General features: G+C 41.6%; 1 protein-coding gene across 1 annotated transcript; it reads right to left on the reverse strand.

Annotated features, from left to right (window-relative positions):
* Positions 1 to 466: 466 nt before the first annotated feature.
* Positions 467 to 21,555, reverse strand: st14a (ST14 transmembrane serine protease matriptase a). The gene is made up of 19 exons (XM_078245884.1): positions 21,100 to 21,555; positions 15,379 to 15,538; positions 13,094 to 13,224; positions 12,893 to 12,963; positions 10,884 to 11,050; positions 10,749 to 10,784; positions 10,209 to 10,443; positions 8,714 to 8,856; positions 8,526 to 8,629; positions 7,413 to 7,525; positions 6,045 to 6,181; positions 5,858 to 5,962; positions 5,640 to 5,747; positions 5,423 to 5,539; positions 4,725 to 4,859; positions 4,357 to 4,540; positions 3,792 to 4,063; positions 3,012 to 3,148; positions 467 to 1,662 (listed from the first exon to the last, which is right to left on the reverse strand). The coding sequence occupies exons 1-19, from the start codon at positions 21,139 to 21,141 to the stop codon at positions 1,504 to 1,506; spliced, it is 2,556 nt and encodes an 851-aa protein (XP_078102010.1). The 5' UTR covers positions 21,142 to 21,555; the 3' UTR covers positions 467 to 1,503.
* Between the last annotated feature and the right edge of the window lie 1,396 nt (positions 21,556 to 22,951).

Genomic DNA, 22,951 nt, shown 5'->3' on the forward strand with positions numbered 1-22,951 from the left:
ATCAGAAGTATTTTTACATGAATAGGTCAAAATGGTAAGTTGCATAATAGATTTTTCGAACGTGTCGAATAGCCAATGTCCAATATGAAACCAACTTTACCAGGTTCATTTATTTAACGTGATGTTTTATGTACTGTTGGTAACTTTGTTGATCTTATTAGAGACATTTCATATTCATAAAGCTATTTTTTTCAATGTATTCCCACCTTTGAAGTTGAATGTTAAATTGAATGTTATGTTTGAGTCTCGTTAATTTGTATTAAATAAGAAATGCATGTCAGTAGCTAAAAGTTACTCTCATTACTTTCTGATGGAACTATTATTTTTCTTTCTTGTTAAATGAGCTGGTATTACTGATTGTTTGTACATTCTTATATATCTTATATTTATGTATGCACTTTTAAGCATACAGGAAATGTCCTAAATGCCACGTCTCCCCCCTCCCCCCAAAAGAGACTCAACAGAGGACAATATGGTAGCGTTTAATAGTGTTTGAAACTAAATATAATTTGCAGTCTCTCCACACATTCTGAAAAACATCCTACTTAAGAAGACACTTCAATAATTTGTAATGAAAATATGGCACAGTAATCAAAAATATAGAAATATGAAGTCAGTTCAAATTTAGTTGCAAAGGAACTCAAATAGGATGGTTATAAAGCCATCCAAAAACTCTAGATGAAATGCATGTCAGAGAACGAAAATAGAATATGTTGAAAATTGGAGGTTATAATAGAAATTTTATTTAAAAACATCTGCTATAAAACCCAGATTTACAACAACTAGAGACCGATTCAGTTGACAAGATTAGGGATATTGTGACCTGTCATATCATCAAATTAAACATGAAAGATTAAACTCTCTTAACTTAATTTATGCTGATGGGTTTTAATGCCAATAGAAAAGCAGTTCACAGCTGTCCAAATGAAATGCAATCCATGATCAAAAAGGTAATGCCCATCAGTCACATCACTAACGTTTTAGGGATTTCTGCCAGATTAAAAATGTATAATAAATGTGTAAGATACCAAGCCATAGGAGGTAAGATGGAATGAGCTTGCTGACATTTTGTTTTTAATGTACACAATTCAGAACAAAGAGAAGTGGAGGAAAATTCTTATTACATGCTGTACTTTATCCACTGATAAAACATAGGCCAACTGAGCACATTTCATTTGTGAACATCTAACAATCACACCTAAAGTCTTTCTTGTGCAGCACATAACATACACAACAACAACAAAAATAAAAAACACACAAAATGAAAACATTTATTTACATTTAAAAACATTTCATCAACCCCCACCCTCATAAAATCACAGTGGACACAAAATGTGTTGCGAATGCTCTTCAAGCAAACAGTGCCTTTGCCATTGCAGCTGAGACTGGGAGTCGAGGCCACTGAATCAGCTGGAAAGTCAGAGTGGTGAAGCAAAAATCCAGACTGTGGTCACCGGTCAGTTGTCATGTCCATATGGCCTCGTTTGGCCACTTTGCAGTTATCTACACTCCTGTCTTTTCTTTGATAAAGCCACGGAACTTGGTGACTGCTGTGTAGATTCCGGGTTTGTTCCTGCGGGCACAGCCATCCCCCCAACTGACCACTCCTGCCAGGAACATACCTCTGCTGGACGGACTGGACAGAGGGCCGCCAGAGTCCCCCTAACACAGACAAATACAGGCACGTGTGTTAGCATAGAGTTGCTATGTGGGGGCAGAGTGGGGCATTTTCTTTTCTCTCTGCCCAATCATTTCTTTTCCCATGGCCGTGTAATCAATTAAATAGTAAGACAATGCAACTAGTGTGTGTGTGTGTGTGTGTGTGTGTGTGTGTGTGTGTGTGTGTGTGTCTCTGTCATTATACATTCATCATTAGGGATGATCGACAACAGTTCCATTTCCAGTCAATTGTCAGTAAGGCTGAGTATTGTTAAAAAATATTCAATACCGTGACTTCAAAACAGATTCCTAAACGATTCTTTTTTCAATACCAATTTTATAAAACAAAAATAAATTACAACATGACACATTACTCCAAAAATGTTTTTATTTATGTTCCAGCTCCTACTACGTGAGCCGTCTCTGTGTAACGTAGAGTCTTTCCTGCGCGTCTCTACAACATGTAACGTTAGACAGCCAATCACAGACATTATTAGATCTTGGAAGAAGCATGCTGCATGCTTATTGGCTCACTGACGCTGATGAGATTTACTCCTAAGGTATTGAAATTGGGTATTAAATGACAAGGCCTTTTTTTCCAATACTCAATACTTTAAGGCAGCTACACACCGGGCCAATAATCGGCCGTCGGACAGTCTGGCGAGGTCGGTGACTCGGGTCGGTTCAGGGTGTTCCGTGCCGTCGTCCGTTGGAGGAGCTGTCGGCCTTCATTTTGGCCGACCCGACATGCTCAGTCGGAGACAGGGCAGTCGGGACTCACCCGGAAATGGGGGCGGGATGAGCGTGACTAGAGTCTCTCAAAATCTGATGAAATCTTTTAAACCAACCTTTGTCGATCTGAAATGAAGACAGATTCAGCAACTGCATGGTCTATTTCTCGCTTCAAATGTTTTTCAGAAACACGTTTCGATGAACTGTTTTAGTACAACATGAGCTCGTATTCTGAATGAGTCGCCATTAATGGCCGGTTGAAAAATCCAAAATCCGGAAGCAGCAGCCAGACCCACGTAACGGGTTCGTCCAATCAGCTGCCGGTTTTCATTTTTGGGCGACAATACAGATTAGCGCCGCCTGCTGTTATGGAGACGTATTACGTCTCGTCGCTTTGGTGTGTTCCGAGGCATTTTTTTGACCAACTCGGGGACACCGATCAGCCCAACTGCCAACGGTCGGCCGTCTGGTCGGTGCCTAAAAAGTATTGAATTCGGTACCCAGCCCTAGTTGTCAAATTTGCCTCTTACATTTGCCATACTGATATGGCCTCGTTTTGTAAAACATTGTGGCAGGAAGCTGAAAGCTGGGCAGCCTGGGGTTCAAGGCCTTCTTCTTACCTGACAAGCATCGACGCCTCCGGTCAGCACTCCGGCACACAACATCCGAGACGTGATCTCCCCTCCCATCAGAATGTTACACACCGTCTGGTTGACGATCCGGACCTGGGCCTTTTGGAGCACTTTGGCAGCAAATCCTGAAGCACAGACAGACACACACACACACACGAGGACACCATCACCCTTGTGTTCAGGTCTATAGTTAATATTACCGTTTGGGGCTCTAACAGTCATCAAGGAAAAGTTATTGTTCCTATTGGCGGGCCCTCAGTAAACGGGTATGGCGTGTGTAAGCAACTACATGACATCAATCTGTAGGCAAATATAGAGCAACTACAATCAATATATTGCAGCAAGTTATACAAATCCCCTATAAATCAGAGATCCAAACAGAACCACAACATTAACACCAAACCAACATATTATCACCTGTAGTTTGAATTCACAATAAATTATGTGTATCACATATTTAAATACAGGTATGTCAAGCAAAGACTAAACATATTTTTCAGAGATAATTTGATGTTTTTCTTTATTTAGGAATTAAAATTTGAATGAAAGACCTCCAGGGGATTCAATTCCATCTGTAGTAAAATCAGCAATGACTACTACTACTACTACTACCACCACCACCATGTTACTGCCAAATCAAAAACTCACATGTAAGACACTACTTGATTTGTGATATCCGTCCACTTACTGGATATTTTAAAGATTCAGCTAAAGTTTTATAATAAAATGTTTCATGGAATACTAGGTTTACTGTTGGTGGAGACTCACCTCCTTCTCGAGTGGCGCCCCACCCGGTGATCCACACCATGCTACCAACGGAGAAATCGTGTTGGGGAGCCGGCAAGCAGATGGGCCTGATGTAATCTGAGTAAGTGACAGGGCTGTCCAGCTCCATCAGGGCGATGTCATTATCGAAGGTGTAGTGGTTGTAGTTGGGGTGGGGTATGATCTGCTTCAGGTTCCTCTTCACCACCGCACTTCCAAGCGTCTGCTGGTTGTGAAGGCCCAGGTAAACTTCCCAAGTGCCGGGCTGGGAGTACCTGAGGAAACACGGCGCAAAACGTCATTCTCAAGCTAGAATAACCACTGATGTCAAGGCCAATTTTACTTGCACAGCATCTTTCAATGCATGAAAACACAAAGTGCTCTACATTAAAAAACAATACACGCACGCAAGCACGTATCTGCAATATGAAAATTGAATAATCACCAGACATCTAAAAGTGGATGAGCGGCAAATAGATCTCTCCACCTTACTTTTTCTGAGAGGGCTGTGAGCATGATGCAGCCAAATAAAGATGTGTAATTGCCAGTGAGAACAGTAAGATGCTACCTTGTTTTGGGGTCATCTTGCACACAGTGGGCGGCGGTGACCAGCCAGCGTTGACTGATGATGGTCGCTCCGCACACGTGGCTGAAACCTTTGACATGGAGGCTGACCTGCCAGGGAAACTCCCCTGCATCGGCGTCCTGACCGCCCACAATACGAGACGTCTTAAACATAGTGCCCCCGCAGTCTGCAACGTAAAACAATCAATCAACCACAGGGCTGGCGTGTTGCGGCTTGTTGTCGTGTCTGAAGTGGGTGGGAGTTCACAGCTGTGCTGTCATGCGAGCTAAACAATGCAGATGGCGACGATAACTAGGTTGTGAGTGGGAGACAAAGTTCACCCACCCACTGAGCTTTTGATTGTGACATACCGCAATTCTGCTCGTCCGATCCGTCGTCGCAGTCCTCTGTCCCGTCACATTCTGGGTTCACTTTACTGATGCATGCATTGTTATTACATTTATATGTAAGGTCAGTGCAGCTCACAGCAGGGCCTACACCAGGGCCTGCAGAGAGAGGGACGGAAAAACAACCAATTTCAAACTATGAGACAGACCCTGGAGGAATTCCTCCAGTGTAATGGTGGGGGGGGGGGGGGGAACGACCTCATTTCAGCATCATCAATTATGTCTTACGTGTCTTACCGTATGCACTAAAATGCGTTCTTTAAACATGTGCAAACTTTTTTTTATTAAAAAACGCCCCCCCGCATAAATATGCAGACTTTGGCTGATTATGCATTGAATTATGCGATCGCATAATCACGTTTTTCTGGAGGGACTGTCTGTATATGGGCGCACGCTCTACCAGGTGAGCTACCCAGGCGCCCATGTAGGTGCTGCTGCTGTGCAACCAGTAGAGTAAATGTGCGTTAAAACCAAAACAATTGTGTAAAAGAGTCCACTGAGTAGCTTAATAAGTCAGTCAGCACAGGAATCACGCTGAAGTGCTTGACTCCTGTGGCAAATTATTCCTTGTTTTAAGAAGAAGATGGTTTTTAAAAACATAAATACTAGATTCAGTGACTTATGTCTGGTGACATCTTTGTAGCCTGGTGAAGGAGTCTTACCTCTTGGACAGTTGAGCTCATCTGACCCATCCCCACAGTCGTCCTTGCCGTCGCAGTGATTCTTCTCCAAAACACATTTGTTATTCTTACATGTAAGTTGTCCCGATTGGCATTTACCTTGGGAAACAAAAGAAACAGACCAAGCATGAGAAAACGGACCGAAAGCCTTTCGCTGCTCGTGTAAAATCCGTCCGCCATCAGTGTCGACAGGTCTTACCACAGTTGAGCTCATCTGTGCCGTCTCCACAGTCATCTACGCCGTCGCATTTCCAGAACGTGGGCTTACACAACCCGTTTCCACAACTGATATCGGTTGAAGAGCATGCTGAAGAAAAACACAGTTAAACTCACTTTGTGTGTCAGCACTGTAGAGAGTGATCTGACTGTTGATTTGGACTACTCTTTCCAAATTTCATCCGAGTAGATGGTACTTACTGCACTTTAATTCATCGCTCATGTCTCCACAGTCATTCCAGCCATCACACCTGAGCTCGTTTTTAATGCAGCGCTGATTTCGGCACTGGAACTTGCCTGGACAAGCTGTGGATGACAGGGTCAACGTGAGGTACACTCGCGTAATGTTAGGAAATAACCATTGGCGGGGAGAAACTGAGTGGCTTACGGTCTGTGGCGTCGATGGCCACGTACGACGCACTGAAACCTCGGTCCACGTAGGAGGCGTCGGAGGAAAACACCACGCTCATTGTGTTGCTGTTGGTGGTTTCGGTCACTATTCCGTCTGGCTTTTCCCCACACAGTCTGAGGATGAGACGCACAGGTAGGGCTGAGTTCAAATAAATCGATCCTCCGATTAAAATCTCTTTGTTTGAGTGACACAAGACTTTTACTTGAGGAAACGGGGGTTTGTGTCCCGGCAGTATTACTTTAAGGGGACCGGTGTTATAACTCAAACCACAATCTTTTTTCTAATCTTAACTAGACATTTAGGTGCCATAAACTTAACCATTGTCGATGTAGGGCAGACACTTTTTGTCAACTGCAACTCTCACAGTGCCCTTTAGCCGGCTCACAGCCACCTTTTCTTGGCTAAATGTAACTGTAAAGACCCAAAGTACTGTCAAGTTGTCCAAACGGTCAATTGTTTAGCATGGTATAGTTGTTTTACACTCAACTCACTGGTTGTAATCTACAGTTGTTTATCAGTGACTGTCAGGTTATATTCTTGTTCAATTAAAAAGTACTTTAAACAATCAATTCTAACCTAAATCTTAATCTTAATCCATGTTTAATGTAAACATCAACCTGGTGCATTCTAAAAAGCACATGGGATTGTAACTGAAATGTATCGAAGCAAATTAAAATGAAATACTAAATGTAATTGATTTGGGAAATCTTTGGCGATATATTTATTGGGGGGGTATACGATATTTTGCGATTTTAAAACATATTGCAATATTCTGCGATGTATTGCAATTTATTACCTTTTTTCCAACTTCAAACTGTTCCCAATTTTAAATGATGTCCCCAAAAGGAAACTATCAACATCTGTTTTATCGTTTGTTCATCTCAACTTCAATTTTATTGCTGTAAAATGGGATCATCAAGCAGACAAACTGACCAACACATATATAATAATAGATCCATACTTGGCGTCTGTGTATCGATGCAGTATTGCCACAGAAAATATCGATTTGCTCCCCCACCCCTAATATCTAGCCCCACGCACAAGCAGTGACATTAGAATTAAAATGTCTGTATTGTCATTGTACGGGTGCATACGACGAGATTCAGGCGCACTGCCTGAGTGGAGCTCAAATATACAAGATAAAATAAAAAATAATAAAAAAGGAGTTAGTAAAAACAAGTTTACTTACATGCACACATTGTAGCACACATACATACAGATTTAAACAGGCATACACAGTATGCGTATGTATGTACCCATATTACAATGTAAGATATTGCACAGAAAGGTATTATAGAAAAACTAAGATATCAGTACACGTGTGCTCTGTATGCGTGGACTCACTTCTTTCCGTTGACCTCCACGTAGTCTTTGGGACAGTCTGTCCTGTCCTTCCAGCCAGGCTCAGCCAGGAGGAACTTTTTGAAATTCACCTTCACCCCCTTACCAGCAGGGACCTGAATGATTGACAGAGACGAGTAAAAACTTGACGACACAGTGACGGGACCTTCTGAGGAGCAGGGGTTAAAGTGGGCCAGAACGATCCGGAACGGTGGTCCGCCACCTTCGATTAACAAGTAAATTCATCTAATTGGCAGTTCCATACATCAGTGTTGTTTCCCGTTAGAATAACGCCAAATTCATCAATTCCAGTGTTTCCTCTAGTCACTCTCAGCAGCGTGCGCCGTGAGTCCATGAACAGGGTGACTGATGGTGAGGTCACACGTTTGTAATAAAAGCAAGACCGTTGCGAACGATCTGGTTAAAGTCAGTTGAGCAGGTGAAGATCACGTTGTCAGTAGCCTACCGGTTACAATCGAACATACAAACATGATTTAGTTTGAATAAAAACCTAGTCTCGCATTGCCAGACATTCCTCCACAGTGCTGCGGAGGAATGTCTCTGGTTCATTGGCATTTCTTTAAACCAATCACAATTATCTTGGGCGGCGCTAAGCGCCGGACAGAGCCACGGTGCCTCTGCAAAAATAGCCTCGGGAAGGAACTTGTTTTGGTGGAACATGTGTACGTTCAAAAGTAGTTTTAGTCGTGCGAGAGAAAACTCAGATGATTGGACAGATCTAGCTAGCTGTCTGGATTTACCCTGCAGAGATCTGAGGAGCAGTTAACCATAGTCCTCAGAAATCCACCAGAGTTTAGAACGCCAACACATGGAACGTCGCGGATATAGACTATAAAATAAAATTATATATATATATATATATATATATATATAAAAACTCAACTCCTGGCTGTTTTGGAAGAATGCAATAATGACAGCAACAGGTGAAGTAATAATAGTGTATAAAAGTAGCCTAGTAGTAGTAGCCTAACCCCCCTTCTCCCCCCACCTGCCAGATCCCACTTTAACCCCTGCTGAGGAGTGAAACAGAACAGAGGCATGTGTGAAACGGATGATACGGCCGTGTAACGTGTCAATTAAACGCCGACGTCTCACCTTGATCAACCACTGGCAGGAAGTTTGAGGAGGATAGTAATTTGGGAAGTTGGGAGAAAAGAAGTCGCCTTTCTCGCCCAACAGCTGGCCACCGCATTTTGTATCTGTTCAGAACAACATTTAAGTGTCAGCCTTTGCACAAACATCACATGCTCATGGTGCAGCTGGTGGCAAACACCGGCCCCTACCTGGACTTCCGCGTGGGATTTGGGAGACCTGTGCTCTGAAGCCTGGGTAGTTCAGCTTGTCGTTTGTGGCCATCGTCACCAGCATCACGTTACCAGAAGACAGAAAGGTCAGCTGTGAAGTGTGTGAGTATTGCCCACACAACCTGAAGAAGGGAAAAAAAACAGACAAATATGAGTATGATAGTATGATCCAATTTTGTTTAAATGCATGTTTATTGTAAATTAACTGATTCTTATTGGATCAAACACCAATGTAAATGTAAAATGATGTTTCTGATGTTTTTCCTGCTAGTAATGAATTATGAATAAATTCTTATTAAACCCTCAGCACTCATGTGATTTATAAATTAACCCCCACCCACACAACCCTGTATTTTACTCAAATTTACAGACATTATCTACCACGTATTATGACGTCAAGGCTCTGTCAAAAAAAACTTTCATTTATGATTGCCAACGCAGCCAATACGACTCCAAATTACAGACGTGGCAGATTCACACGAGATAAAGATCACAGGCGACCTCCGTAATTCTAACAAATTAGTAGAGGTCCCCAGGTAATCCTAGTCCTGTGTGAATACTGCTTTACAGCTAGACAGTATATCACTCAGGCATTTTATGTCTCCCGAGCAAGAATGCCACTTATTATTTTGTCATGCACACATGAAAGTTCAGGTCCTGGTTGTTGCATGTTCTTTTTCCGGTTTTGAAAGAGCAATCACGGTTTCAAATTTCAGCTGAATTGCTCCCAGATTTAGAGTAAACCAGGGATCTTCAACAGCAGGGCGGCCGCCAAATTATTGTTCGATAGTAAAATAAATAAATAATTAATAATAATAATAAAATTATAATAACAACAACGTCTGAAAATATACATTAACATGAATCCAACATATTATTTGTAAAGATAAATCTTTTTTTTTGATTTACACAACATTGATTACGTGCTATATATAGATCTGGCCTATAGAAAGCCATTCAGATACAGTTACACTTAAATATTCACTGTGCTACATTTTAACATTAAAACATGATATAAATACATAAATGTATGAATAAGTCAACAATTATTATTGTAATAACTTAGTACCGTATGCACCATAAAAAGCTATGTGTAAAGGCTAAAGGTTATAGTAGGCGTAGTTTAATATGCAACTCAATTTTATACAATATATGTAGTAGGGGGTCCCTGCCCCGTCTCTTTTTCAGATGAGGGGTCCTTGGCCAAAAACAAACCCTGGACTAAACTGTTGCAAGTGCAATTGTTCTAGCACAGGCTTAACCCAGACAATGTCAGGCCACCGCGCCTGTGTGTGCAGTATAAGGACCAATCAGAAGCATCACATCTGACCAGCAGAAGGCCTTACACACAAGATACACTCCTCGCTATCCAAATCTAAAAGACACTGTATGAAAATAAGAGTGCAGAAGGCTTGGAGTTATTTATTGGCTTGAAGCTGTATTTAGATTAGTCAAAAGCACAAAAAATACTCACTGTTGCATAACACGCCTCTCAATGGCCACCAGGGAGTCGTAGATTTTGACAAAGTCATTCATGCAGTCGTCCTCCAGTTTCATCCTATCAAAGACGAGCTTGATGACGAAGTTCGGGTCCGCTCTCAGCTGCCACTCGGAGAAGGTGTTGGGGGGATAAGGACTGTCGGGGAATCCCGGGGACTGGATCTGCCCTATTTGATTGGGTTTTGTATGTACTGAAAACCTGAATGACTCTGAGACAAAAACATTGACTTTTAGTGGTGTTCCCATTCGACTTTGTAAATCAGTTGTCTGAATGCAAATTAAATTATGACCACTCTACAAACTTACTATGCCCAGTTGCATAATATCATGCCACATGCAGCAAAATCCTATGTCAGAAAAATATTCTAATGTAACAAGTGACACTAATCGATAATGGTTTCAGTTCCAGACCCTGTGAACTATGCAAGACATGTTTGCCGTTTTCTACCTATATAGAGGAGTTGTCTAAGATAACTCTAGTAGAAGAAATGATAGATGCAAGCTGAGGACTTACTGCTGAACTGTGTTGACAACATTCGGGAATCGATTGCTGTGAGATAAAAAGACAAAATCACATAACTTAGATGAGGATACTGACAGCAAAGTATGTCCACGACACTCGTTTGGCCTTCGGTTGCTTTGACCCTACCTGAAGACATCACATCTTCAAGGACCAGAGAGTTGCCAGGTTTAGAAAGTGTACGCCGCTCTTTGTCCACTAGCTTCTCCATTGAAGACATGGCACTGTCTACAGATGCCTGTTGACCCGCCGGGACTTTGAACTCAGACAGGTAGTAGGCAATAACACTGCCTTCACTGAGAGCAATCAGACAAGAATTAAATAGTATACAAATGGAGCCAAGTCAGAAACAAAATGTCACTGTACTAAAAGGGTCAGACAGATGTGTGTGTGCGGATATATCAAGACTCTTGTTGGTCTTATATATTACTACTACTGTAAATTCGTCAATGATATCAGTATTATAATGGCAGATTTTCTATAAATAATAGCTGTTAATGCAGCTACAATAATTTCAGTCTGGGTTTGGATTGAGATTTGTAATGTTACCTGGTAAAACTTTATTTCAGTAACACTTTTAGATGCATATTTCTTTCCACAATTTATGTCTGTTGTGTCTGTATGTTTGTTAAGTTATTTTTCTATACCACAGCTCCTTTGGGTTTATGTTACAGACTGATACAATTTACACTGAAAAGAAACACTAAGGCTTCAGTAAATCCCATCCATTTTTTGGGGAAGGAAATCTTTAAAAAATGCCGGCATTCGATAGCAGAGAGCTTATACATGCACAATCATCTGAACTTGCAATGCTAATACCAGAAAACGTTTAGAGATTAGTGTGTTATAAACGGTGGTGCTACTGAATCTGCATGCATACAAAAAACAAATCACTTGTTCCTTTACCAGTGGCCCTCCAAATTTCAGTAAAATCTGATAACAAACACTAGGGCTGCACGATACGAGGAAAATATGCGAAAACATTGAATATCGCGAAAGTGACATTACTTGAACAGATCTCAGTTCTGACAACTAATGAAAACCCCAAATTCAGTATCTCAGAAAAGACAAAGACAAGGCTTGACAAGGCTAAAGACAAAAAGGACCGGACTGCTGCTGAGTGGTCCAAAGTTATGTTCTCTGATGAAAGTACATTTTGCATTTCCTTTTGGAAATCAAGGTCCCAGAGTCTGGAGGAAGAGAGGAGAGGCACAGAATCCACGTTGCTTGAAGTCCAGTGTAAAGTTTCCACAGTCAGTGATGGTTTGGGGTGCCATGTCATCTGCTGGTGTTGGTCCACTGTGTTTTCTGAGGTCCAGGGTCAACGCAGCCGTCTACCAGGAAGTTTTAGAGCCCTTAATGCTTCCTGCTGCTGACCAACTTTATGGAGATGCAGATTTCATTTTCCAACAGGACTTGGCACCTGCACACAGTGCCAAAGCTACCAGTACCTGGTTTAAGGACCATGGTATCCCTGTTCTTAATTGGCCAGCAAACTCGCCTGACCTTAACCCTTTAGAAAATCTATGGGGTATTGTGAAGAGGAAGATGCGATGCGCCAGACCCAACAATGTAGAAGAGCTGAAGGCCACTATCAGAGCAAACTGGGCTCTCCTAACACCTGAGCAGTGCCACAGACTGATCGACTCATTCAGGCAAAAGGAGCCCCAACTAAGTATTGAGTGCTGTACATGCTCATACTTTTCATGTTCATACTTTTCAGTTGGCCAACATTTCTAAAAATCCTTTTTTGTATTGGTCTTAAGTAATATTCTAATTTTCGGAGATACTGAATTTGGGATTTTCATTAGTTGTCAGTTATAATCATCACAATTAAAAGAAATGAGCATTTGAAATATATCACTGTGTGTGATGAATGAATATAATATACAAATTTCACTTTTTGAATGGAATTACTGAAATAAATCAACTTTTTCATGATATTCTAACTATATGACCAGCACCTGTGTATATATAAATATAAATGTGTGTTGCAGCCTTTGGTGATGTGTATATTGCGCAAGCTGAAATTGCGATGGTGAAAAAAAAAAAAAAAAAAGATATATTGTGCAGCCCTAACCAACAGACAAGTGGAAACATGAGCCTCTTGGTAGAGGTAATAATAAAAGGATTCATACCTGAAAGCCTTAACTGTAGATCCAACATAGTATTTGTTCAACTGTGGACTTTTGGAATAGATGGATTTGAGCTGAAAGAGATGGGAGGAAATATCCCAACAGAGCGTGAATGACGTTTGTTAATAAAAAAACACCCAAAAACAACTGCTGACACGCAGATGGATTCCAGAAGTGGTGTGGAGGCCTGAGCGGCAGTCTCACCTGTGTTATCACCTGCTGTGCCAGCGCCTTGAACTCGGAGGTGGTGGAGTTCTCGTAGGCGTCTTCGAACACCTGGTTGGTGATCCGCATGGAGCCGCTGTACATCCTCTTGAGTCGCACATTATCACGGACTGCAGAAACACACAGACACTTACTGCACAATTGTCACCAATTTCTTTTTGCCTTCTGGCTTTTGAGTTTTAAGTCCCCCAGGTGTACCCGTTTATACTGATGTAGCTTTAATGTCTCCCTCTAGGTTTCAATCACTTGCATGTGCAAATAGTCAGACTGAATAAACAGAATGAAGGTGCACTGGGCGCTTACCAATGAACATTTCATGGTTTATCAAAAACTTGTACGCTTACGTGTTTTTGTTGATTTATGAGAAGGAAATGAAAAAGGACAGCAGTAAATGTACGCTTTCTCTCCCGTTTGATCCATTATATACCATATATATCTCCACCAGAGAAGTCCGTCTTTTGGTCCCATTTGTTTATTAGGTATCTCAAATCAATGAAATACAGAAAAATCTTAAACCACCAGGGGCCAAGAAATAAGTCCATTAATGTGGATCCAGTAAATAAAAACGATAAAAAAATAAATAAATTTTAAACTGTGCGAAAGGGCTTTTTTTAAAGTCTTTTCTCATCATCTACAACACTTGCTTGAATGAAAACAATCTTGCACATACAAGTGCTCCGCAAAGACATACGTAACGTATAGGCAACAAAATACTTTAAACAGTTTTTCTTTTTCTTTTTTTCTTTTTTTTAAATAAAAAGGACTTTTAACTTTGAAAAATAACTAAATCACCAAACCACAAAAGCGGGACAAATTAGTTTGCTTGCCAGTGTGCACCTATCAACCCTGTACATACTATACATGTCCATCATATTAACTGTTAGGGTTAGGTCAGTTCAATGTATCTGCCATCATGGTTTGCCAGGACTTTTCCCCTGGACATGGTTTTGCTGTTCTGTATTATTTCTCTCATGTTGACTAAGCACATACATCGACATGCCAATTACCAGATGGATTGATGGCCATTACTCACCTTTAAAACAATTTGTTTTCATTGTGTTCAGGTGGCTTCAAAGTTCACGCGCTTTTTCATCAACTGTTTGCTACAGAGCTCAACAGTGTGGTTCCGGAAGGTAATACCCCGTTCATTTTCTCCATAAGGATTTTGATAATTAGCCATACTGTCTAAACCATCCGAGGTAGACTGACCAGGAAGCTGTGAGGTTGTGAAACCAAGGTTTCTGTTCCTGTAGAAGCCACAAGTCTGTATGATATCCACCTTGTTTTAAGAAAAACAGGTTTTATTAGCAATGTCACGGAGAAGTACTACACTACCCACAATCCTAAGGGTAACAGCGACGTCTTTACGGTTTAGAACCGAGACGCCCCAACTCAGAGTAGTTTCCTGTATCTGTGCCATGTGGGTTACTCACAGCAACGCCTCTTTAGGAGACTAGCGGCAGGTCCTGAGTGTGTTGATTCCATCGGGAGAAGTGAACGTGAACACAGATTATGAGCGACTCTTTCGGCCCATAGTCACCAAAACAGATATTGGAGCCATTCTTCAACAAGCCACATACCTCCAGAACATTTTGACACTAAAATGGCATTTTTCAGACAGACACATCAGGAGAAACAGAACTTTGTTTGAGACCTGTCTCTGTCTCAGGACCAAACTCTCGCCAGATCTGGCAACACAGATAAACTAACGTCAACTAACGTTCGTGAAACTAAAAAAACTAATCTCTGTGACGCTAAATATGGCTTTTAGCTGTGTAAATATCTAACGTCAGCAAAAGAAAACATTAATAAATAAACTTTTCATCCATCCACACGACGTTCACTACACTTTCAAATGAGGCCACGCCCCTTTAGGAGACAGGAAGTGTGTACTGTTTTATACCATTGACGCTGCTTGATATGCGCTCTCTTTAGTATAGAGGATCTCTTTCACCGCACCTGGGAACCCGCAAACGGCTATAGCGAGCTGCTACCACTGCTACCAAGTCTATGATCGTTTCTGTACCTTTTTCAAAATGTTCTTTTTCTGTTTTATGGTCACAATTCATCTCGTAGCTGCTTGGCTTGGTCCACAACTTAAAACTCTTTATACAAGCATTTAATAAAATGTCGATGGAGCAACTGAACGGGGAAAAAAAAAAAAAAAACACTTCCAGAACCAGAACCGTTCAAAAAGTGGGCGGTCACTGTTGAGCTCTGTTGTGTCCTATTCGTCTAATTAATATTAAGGAAGGAGTTCTTACAGTGGAAATGCCAGACCAGCAGTCCGGTTATAAGGGCTATAACAGCAGCAAAGACCACCACGGCGATCACAGCCCCGACTCTCCCGGGACCCTTTTTCTTCTCAAGCTTTTTGTTATCCGATGCTGGCAGGAACTGGACAGACGTGTCCCAGTCTTTGTCCTGGAAGACAGAAAGACAGATGTATGGGTGAATGAATGATCAACAAAAAAACATAAAAGGGCCTACATTAAAGTGCCCATATTATGAAAAAAAACAACATCCATGCTGTTTTGAGTGAGATACAGGTTTCTGAATGTATCCTGCCTTCAGTCTGCGGTTAAGCTGGTCAAAATCAGCAGGGCCGTCTACGTCATTGGCCGAAACATTTGGTGTGTGCTAACCACTTTAGCTAATACCACATCAGCTAGCTGTTTCTCCAACTTCGGTCAGTACAAGGCAGGATTAGCCGGGAGACTTCTTCTAAACGAGGGCACACGTCCAACTTTGCGTGGAATACCTGCAGACGAGGGACATGCAAGTAGTTCTATACAATTTATTTTGTAGATTAGGGTGAACTCGTGTGCGTTGTAGCAGTGTTTTGCCATTGAGAATGAGGTGGCTAACCACTAGCAGCAGTAGCTTCTAGCTAGTAGTCCTTACCCAGCTACTGCGCATGTGCAACTCCAAACAAAGATGGAACAGCAGTGAGATGCCTCACTCTGTAGCTAAAACAGAGAGCTCAACACACAGGGTGAAAAGAGGAGCTGCAGCAATGTGCAGTACAACAAAAATATGGTGTTTTTTGAAAATTAAACCATGTAAACCTATTCTGATATAACCTCTAAATACAATTATGAACCTGGAAATGGGCATAATATGAGCACTTTAAGATAACAACAGCTTCAAAATATGAATTCATTTCACAGGAGGGTGAAGACATTTGTGTGAAAGCATTTCACCTAGGATGTTTTTTTTAGTGACACTTGATTTTTTGAGACAGAGTAGAAATACCGGTCTTTCCTCTATCTGAGTAGATAATCAGCAGAAAACAGCAAGTATGAATTTGTGTATTTTAGGAGTGTCCTAGCCTGGGGTGACCTACAGAATTGCATTCTCAAACAGATACAAGTGAGTGATGGTGCGGTTAGATACTTAGAAGGGAACTTCATGCATGAGTCACGGCCCTGTGGTTACTCTTTGAGAGACGAGACAGAGGGGGGAGGGCGTACAAAGGTTTCACCGTGTAAAATCCTGTCAAACCTGCTGCAAGCAAACCACTCGCAGATCTGAAGTGGAACACAACAATTCTCTTTGAGTGCTCGCCGGACTGTAGTAGAAAATGAATGTTCCCTGAAAAACTAAACGTCGTTATGGACCAACAAAAGATCATCTTAGAAGCTTTGGGATTCCTATGAGTTTAATGTTGTGCATGTACGTTTCACAATAACAAGGAGTTTCCTGGAACATTGTCTGCAGTGCAAAACTACAACTCCACTAAGTGTTTCATAAACAAAGGACAACTCTTCCCTTCTGCCTGTATACACCTGATATCCATGCTGAAGGACTATATTTAATTATACTGCACCTATGAGGGAAAACATTGAGTTTTGTTTATTAATCAAATATTGCATTACACATTCACTGCCCAAAGTGTTTTAAAAAGCAAAGCTACAAACCAAAAAAGGGAAATAGGTTCAATATTAAGAAACAGAGAACATATTATAATGCCACATCTCCTTATAAACAAGATGAGGTTTTTGGGGCTCCAAATCATTTTCAAAATAACCAGAACTGTTGACTGAAGCCTGAACTGCAAGTCTTAATCTCTACTGAGCTTGTAAACAGTGTCCATATGATTCAATAAATATCATTACTATAAAAATACACTCAATGATGTTTTAAGCCCCCAACGTCGACTTCAAGGCACCTAACCCTAACCACAGACAGAAATTACCGTATAGTACAGGAGAAGCTCTCAGGCAGTTTCGACTTACCTTCGCTGTTTAAGTTTAATTACTAATGTTAACTAGCATTTTAGTTAGCAATAATTAGCCTGTGCCTATGTTATCTCCTTACATATACCTACGCTCTCCGTCTCTACAAGATTGGGAATGATTGAGATTTCTCTTGGCACAGCTACCAGAAGACTTACAACTTTCAGACAGGTTGCTCACGTCACATCTACGTCGTCTCTCTCAGTTGGAGGCTGCACAGTAACGCTCAGCGCTCACCGGAAAAGTGCTTCTAATATCCTTCACTGGTCTCCGTCCAGAGCAACGGGATCTGTTGGTCCATTCTATATACCGTCTATGGTAGCTGTGCCAAGAGACATCTCAATCATTCCCAATCTTGCAGAGACGGAGAGCGTAGGTATATGTAAGGAGATAACATGGACACAGGCTAATTATTGCTAACTAAAATGCTAGTTAACTTAAATAGCTAATGTAAGTCTGAACTTCCTGCGAGCTTCTCCTGTACTGTACGGTAATTCCTCTATTATGCGACAGTAAATCCCGTGGTTATGACACAATCGTTAGACTATTTTTACAAAAACGTCTGCTACGGAGCCATAACGTGAGATACAAGTTAAGTTTGCACCGATAGACCGGCCGGTGACCGGAATTGGCCGGTTTTCACGTGCTCGGCCATGACCGGCGACCGGCAGGTCAGTCTGACATATGCCGATTTCATGCTACAATTAACGGACAACTTAAGTTATAGGCGTTACAGTTTAAGGATGCACGCACACACGGACGCGACAGCACAGTCTTTTTCCTTTCTCTCAACTTTTCCGCCGTGTGTCGCGCGTACCCGCTCGCGGTGTGAAGCGCGTGTCCGCGCTATTCTCGCACATGTAGGGAACCTCGTGAATTAACCTGCAACATGTCAGCTGTTTGGAAATTCTTCAGCGTGTGTGCAGAAGATAACAAGTTTGCAATATGCAACACCGGCAAGGAAAGAGTAGGGCGTGGAGGGACGACACCAAAAACCAAAATCACATTTTTTTAGTTGGATATTGGATGTGAAAAGAAGGAAATGGTTCTAACATTGCACTTTAGATGTGTGTGAATTTCCCACACCAGGAGTAATTTATATAGTTCTATTTTATAGTGATCCATTATCTGTTGAAAAAATGTTCTATGTTCTGTGCAAAATGTTCTATTAAAGAAGATATAGAAAATAAATGTGTGTGTGCTGTAAAGAGGTTAGAAAAAGTGAAAGTGGAATCGGCTAAAATCGGTATCGGCTGGCCTAAAGAAAATCGGAAATTGTAATCGGCCTAGAAAATTGTAATCGGTGCATCTCTAATGTAAAGTTATTCGCTGTCAAAGTGACAACAAAATGGCGCCATAGGACGTACGTGCATAGACTGTTAAAGAAATGGACCAACAGATCCCGTTGCTCTGGACGGAGACCAGTGAAGGATATTAGAAGCACTTTTCCGGTGAGCGCTGAGCGTTACTGCGCAGCCTCCAACTGAGCTTGAAGACATAGATGTGACGTGAGCAACCTGTCTGAAAGTTGGACGTCTTCCGGTAGCTGTCAAGGGGGTAAGCTTCGCTTCAGAACTCGAACCCGTTCTCTTAAAACATCCATGCTCGAACCTCCTATGGCGCCATTTTGATGCTACCAAACAATCACCCGATGTTAGCATTCTACTGACTGCCATTCATTTTGACAGCGAATAACTTTACATCTGAAGACCAAAATCAGTCACTGGAATGCTAACGGCGGGTGAGTGCTTGTTAGCATCAAAATGGCACCATAGGAGGTACGCGTTGTTGAGAGAGTCTTACCCTCTTGACCCTAACCATTGCCTAATCCTAGTGCCTTCCAGGCAGTGCTGCCTGGAAGACGACGTTGGGGGCTTAAAACACACAAAAAAAAAAAAAACTCTGAAAAAGTATTTCTTCAAACGTCAAATACCTAATTTTGTCCGCCTTTAACAGGAATCTTCTTCTTCCTACTATTATTATTATTATTGTCAACAACAGAGGTGTGAATCTTAATAAATCTTAATATGCAGATGTGATCATTTTATGTTTTGAAAGGCATTTCATTATTACCCAGCCTCACAGTCAAGAACTTTGCTATTCAATACTCCTCAGATCTGCTCCATCGTAAACTGGAGAACACATTTGCTGAGAATGAAGGGGACTTTTCACATAATGCGTTGTGTTCATCACCCTGCTGTGATGAAAGCGGGGTAATCTGGAATTTGTATATTTGTGTACAGAAGTGAACAAGTCACAACAGGGCGGAGGAACCTGGAGGAATTCAGGCGACGTTGGCGGCCCTCGGTGGCTGCCTGCTTTCTGAGGACCTTCTCCGCTGATGAGCTTAGGGAGGTTCGACTTAGGGAGAGAGAATCACTAATTGAAAAAGGTTTTATCCAAAGCCTTGAATCGGTTTAAAGGTGTAAGGGTTTTGGAGTATAACTGACTGTATACTAACGTTATATACTGATTCATTTTTGTATTGTGCCAACTTCTTGGAAATATGTCTACAGAGAAAAGGGGCTGGGCAAGTTCAGCTTCCTAGAGCTTGTTTGTCATCTCAAAAACCTGTTACATTTACAAGGATGTGTGTTGGAAAGTAATACCATGGGTCAAAGAACATGACACCCAAGATTTTTATAAAAGGATTTCTGATATTTTCTCACTAACTACTGCTCTTACTTGAATGGAAGAAAACAAGATTAGACATAATCCCTGTATCCCATGAGCTATGACTATCTTTCACAATGTGTACTGATCCTTATCTGAATGTGGATTAGAGATTTTCTTGTACATTTGGGCGATTGTAGAAGAGGTATTTGCTTTCATGAATCTAAAGAGACACTTTACATGGGATTAACAAGTTTAAAATCTCACCCAAATAATACCAAGTTAAAGTGCTGGCACAGTCTCTAATCAGAACCTGAAGCTTGGCGAAGAAATGAAACCAGGTTTTCTTGTAAGTTTCTTCTAAGTTCTTAAGCAAAACAGCTTGCAGGCAATAATGTCTGACACTGTTGAGGTTTTAAAAAAAACTATTTGTAAGGTTGTATGTGACATTCATTTAAGTGTTGTGCTGATGAAAACACAAGTGACCTCTCTAGCCTACTAAATGGCAGGTTTGCTATCCTAGGTTCATTTACCTTTAGCTCACACTAACTTATAACTTATCTTTTAAGTTTGTCTCTACATCACGTGCTTCACTTTCTGTCTGATGCTCTCCACTGTCCACAAATATGCACCCATGTTAAGGAAGCATGTCATGCAGGTAACACTCACATTCTTTCATAAAAACACAAACTAGACGTTCGTGTTTTTATGAAATTTCAGTTCATAAAAAACAAAGCAGACTAGACTGTTTTTGTGAAAGAATTTGGGTGTTAAGGTAAAAACAGAGCACCTCTTCTGTCGATATGTGCTCCCTATATCGAGAGTGCTACTTAGCAGTATTGACAGGGGATTTGGTCTATCGAAACACGCTGAAATAGTAAATAAAGATGTTATAATAGGAGTATCAAAATGTGCTCAGCGTATTCTTACATTAGACTTGTCCGTTTGTACGCAAAAACATAAACGAAGATGTATATAGCAAACTACTGACGGAAATATACAACTAGAAATGGAAACACATTAGTTAGCATTTGTCGACGAGGCAGCATAATTCGCCAGAACACCCCCACCTGTCTGCATGACTTAAGCTATGTGTAGGATGTACAGAAGTAGCTAGGCCTACAAGTTTCTTACCAGCTTTGGGGTGTATCTTAGTCCGCTGTCCATGTAGTCCATTAGGGGCCAACACTAGGCTGCTACAATTAAAAACCAAACCGACCTCAAACACCTGAACTACTTCTTCTCTCCCCAACTTCTCCTCTTCTTGTTTGTGTCTTTGACCTAATCGCAGTTTCTGATGCTGTCCGTAAGCTGTCCCCCCCTCCCCCCGAGGTGAACCTGTAGACCTGGTTGCCAGGAGATGATTCTTGTGTTCGTCAACGAATTCACCTGCAAACAAAATACATCTATAGCCTAGGCTATCACACACAGGTAACAACGAAAACAAATGTCTTGTGGTGTCTTTAAATAAGGCTCCTCTTCGGTCGAGATGTTGTTCACAAATGTCTGACTGGGCCTACATCTGTCGCGTTTGACTGCAACCGAGAGAAACTCAACAAAACCCCGGAGAAAAAACTTTTTCCGGGAGCTTCAGGTTTCTGCGGGCGTGTCACCGCCCTGCACCTGTGGCAACTTCCTGTTTACCTGTCGCAGGTTTTTGACTAGGAGCGCTCTCACTGTGTGACGCATAGGTATGTGTGTATATGTCTGTGTGTGACGAAGCTCTAACATTGGTCGGAATATAATATATAAGTGTGATGACGTCAGTGTTGGTGTTTCAAACTGTATTGTTGTGACCATAGACCTTTTAATGTTATTATGATTACAATCTGGGCGTGACACTCTATCGCCCATCAATCATCATTTCCGATACATAGTGGTTGTTGTTGTTGTTGGAGTGTACAATGTAGGCAACTTGTGGATGCACAGCATACCACTGTGTGTGTGTGCGTGTGTGTGTGCGTGCGTATGTGCTTGTGTGCGTGCGTGCGGGGGGGTGTGCGCGGGCGTGTGTGCATGTGTGTGTTTGTGCGCGCGCTCCTCTCTCTGGCTTTCTCTTTCGACACAATTGAATGTATGAAGATCCATTAGGGTTCAAATAAAAAAATGTAATATCTCCAAAAGTACAATAGCATAATAATAATAATAATAATACATTTTATTTAATGGCACCTTTCATGACACTTATATCAAGTACAGTGATACAAAATATTCAAAAACAATAAAGCATTAATAAAACATCTGCAGTCCACATTTGATAGAACAAGGCTCATCAATTAACAGTTTAACACCACATAGGTTAAGTTAGGCCTAATTTAAAAAGATGGGTTTTAAGAGCAGTTTTAAATTGTGTAATGGAGTTAAGTGCGCGGATGTGAGGAGGGAGGGAGTTCCAGAGTGTTGGTGCAGCATGGGAGGAAGCCCTGGCACCCACTGTGCTCAGCTTGATGGCTGGTAGTGCCAGTACACCTGAGGACCGCAGGGAGCGAGAGGGTAGGTCTGAAGGAGGTCTGTGAGATAAGGAGGGCAGGGGCGGTGCTAGAAGGGGGGAACAGGGTTTTGAATTGGAGGGATTTTAATTTAAAGGCTTATGGTGTACAGAACACATGTTGTGTGGCTGATAGTGAGGTTTAGAAGTCAGAGAGACTAAATCCGTTCAGCAACATATCACATGTAGAGCATTTTGAGAGCTACTCTGTCATAATAAAAACAACTGGAGACTGTGTACATGCTGATATATGGGTCTGATAACATCTTATTAAATCGGAATTGGACCTAACAGGATGTGAGTGTTTCTGTGACTTCCTGTTCAGACTGAAGGTTGCTGGAATACTGTAAACTATCCAACTTGACCACGGCTTTTTGTCACCGCCCCCCCCCCGGCTGCTGCCGCCTGCTCTCGTCTACTTTACAGGCGAGGCGCAGTTCATCTCAAATGAGCCTAGTGTTTCCGTGATGACAATCCAAAAATCTGATACCAAGGAAC

The sequence above is a fragment of the Sander vitreus genome, chromosome 3, assembly GCF_031162955.1.
Source record: "Sander vitreus isolate 19-12246 chromosome 3, sanVit1, whole genome shotgun sequence".
Taxonomy (NCBI): Eukaryota; Metazoa; Chordata; class Actinopteri; order Perciformes; family Percidae; genus Sander; species Sander vitreus.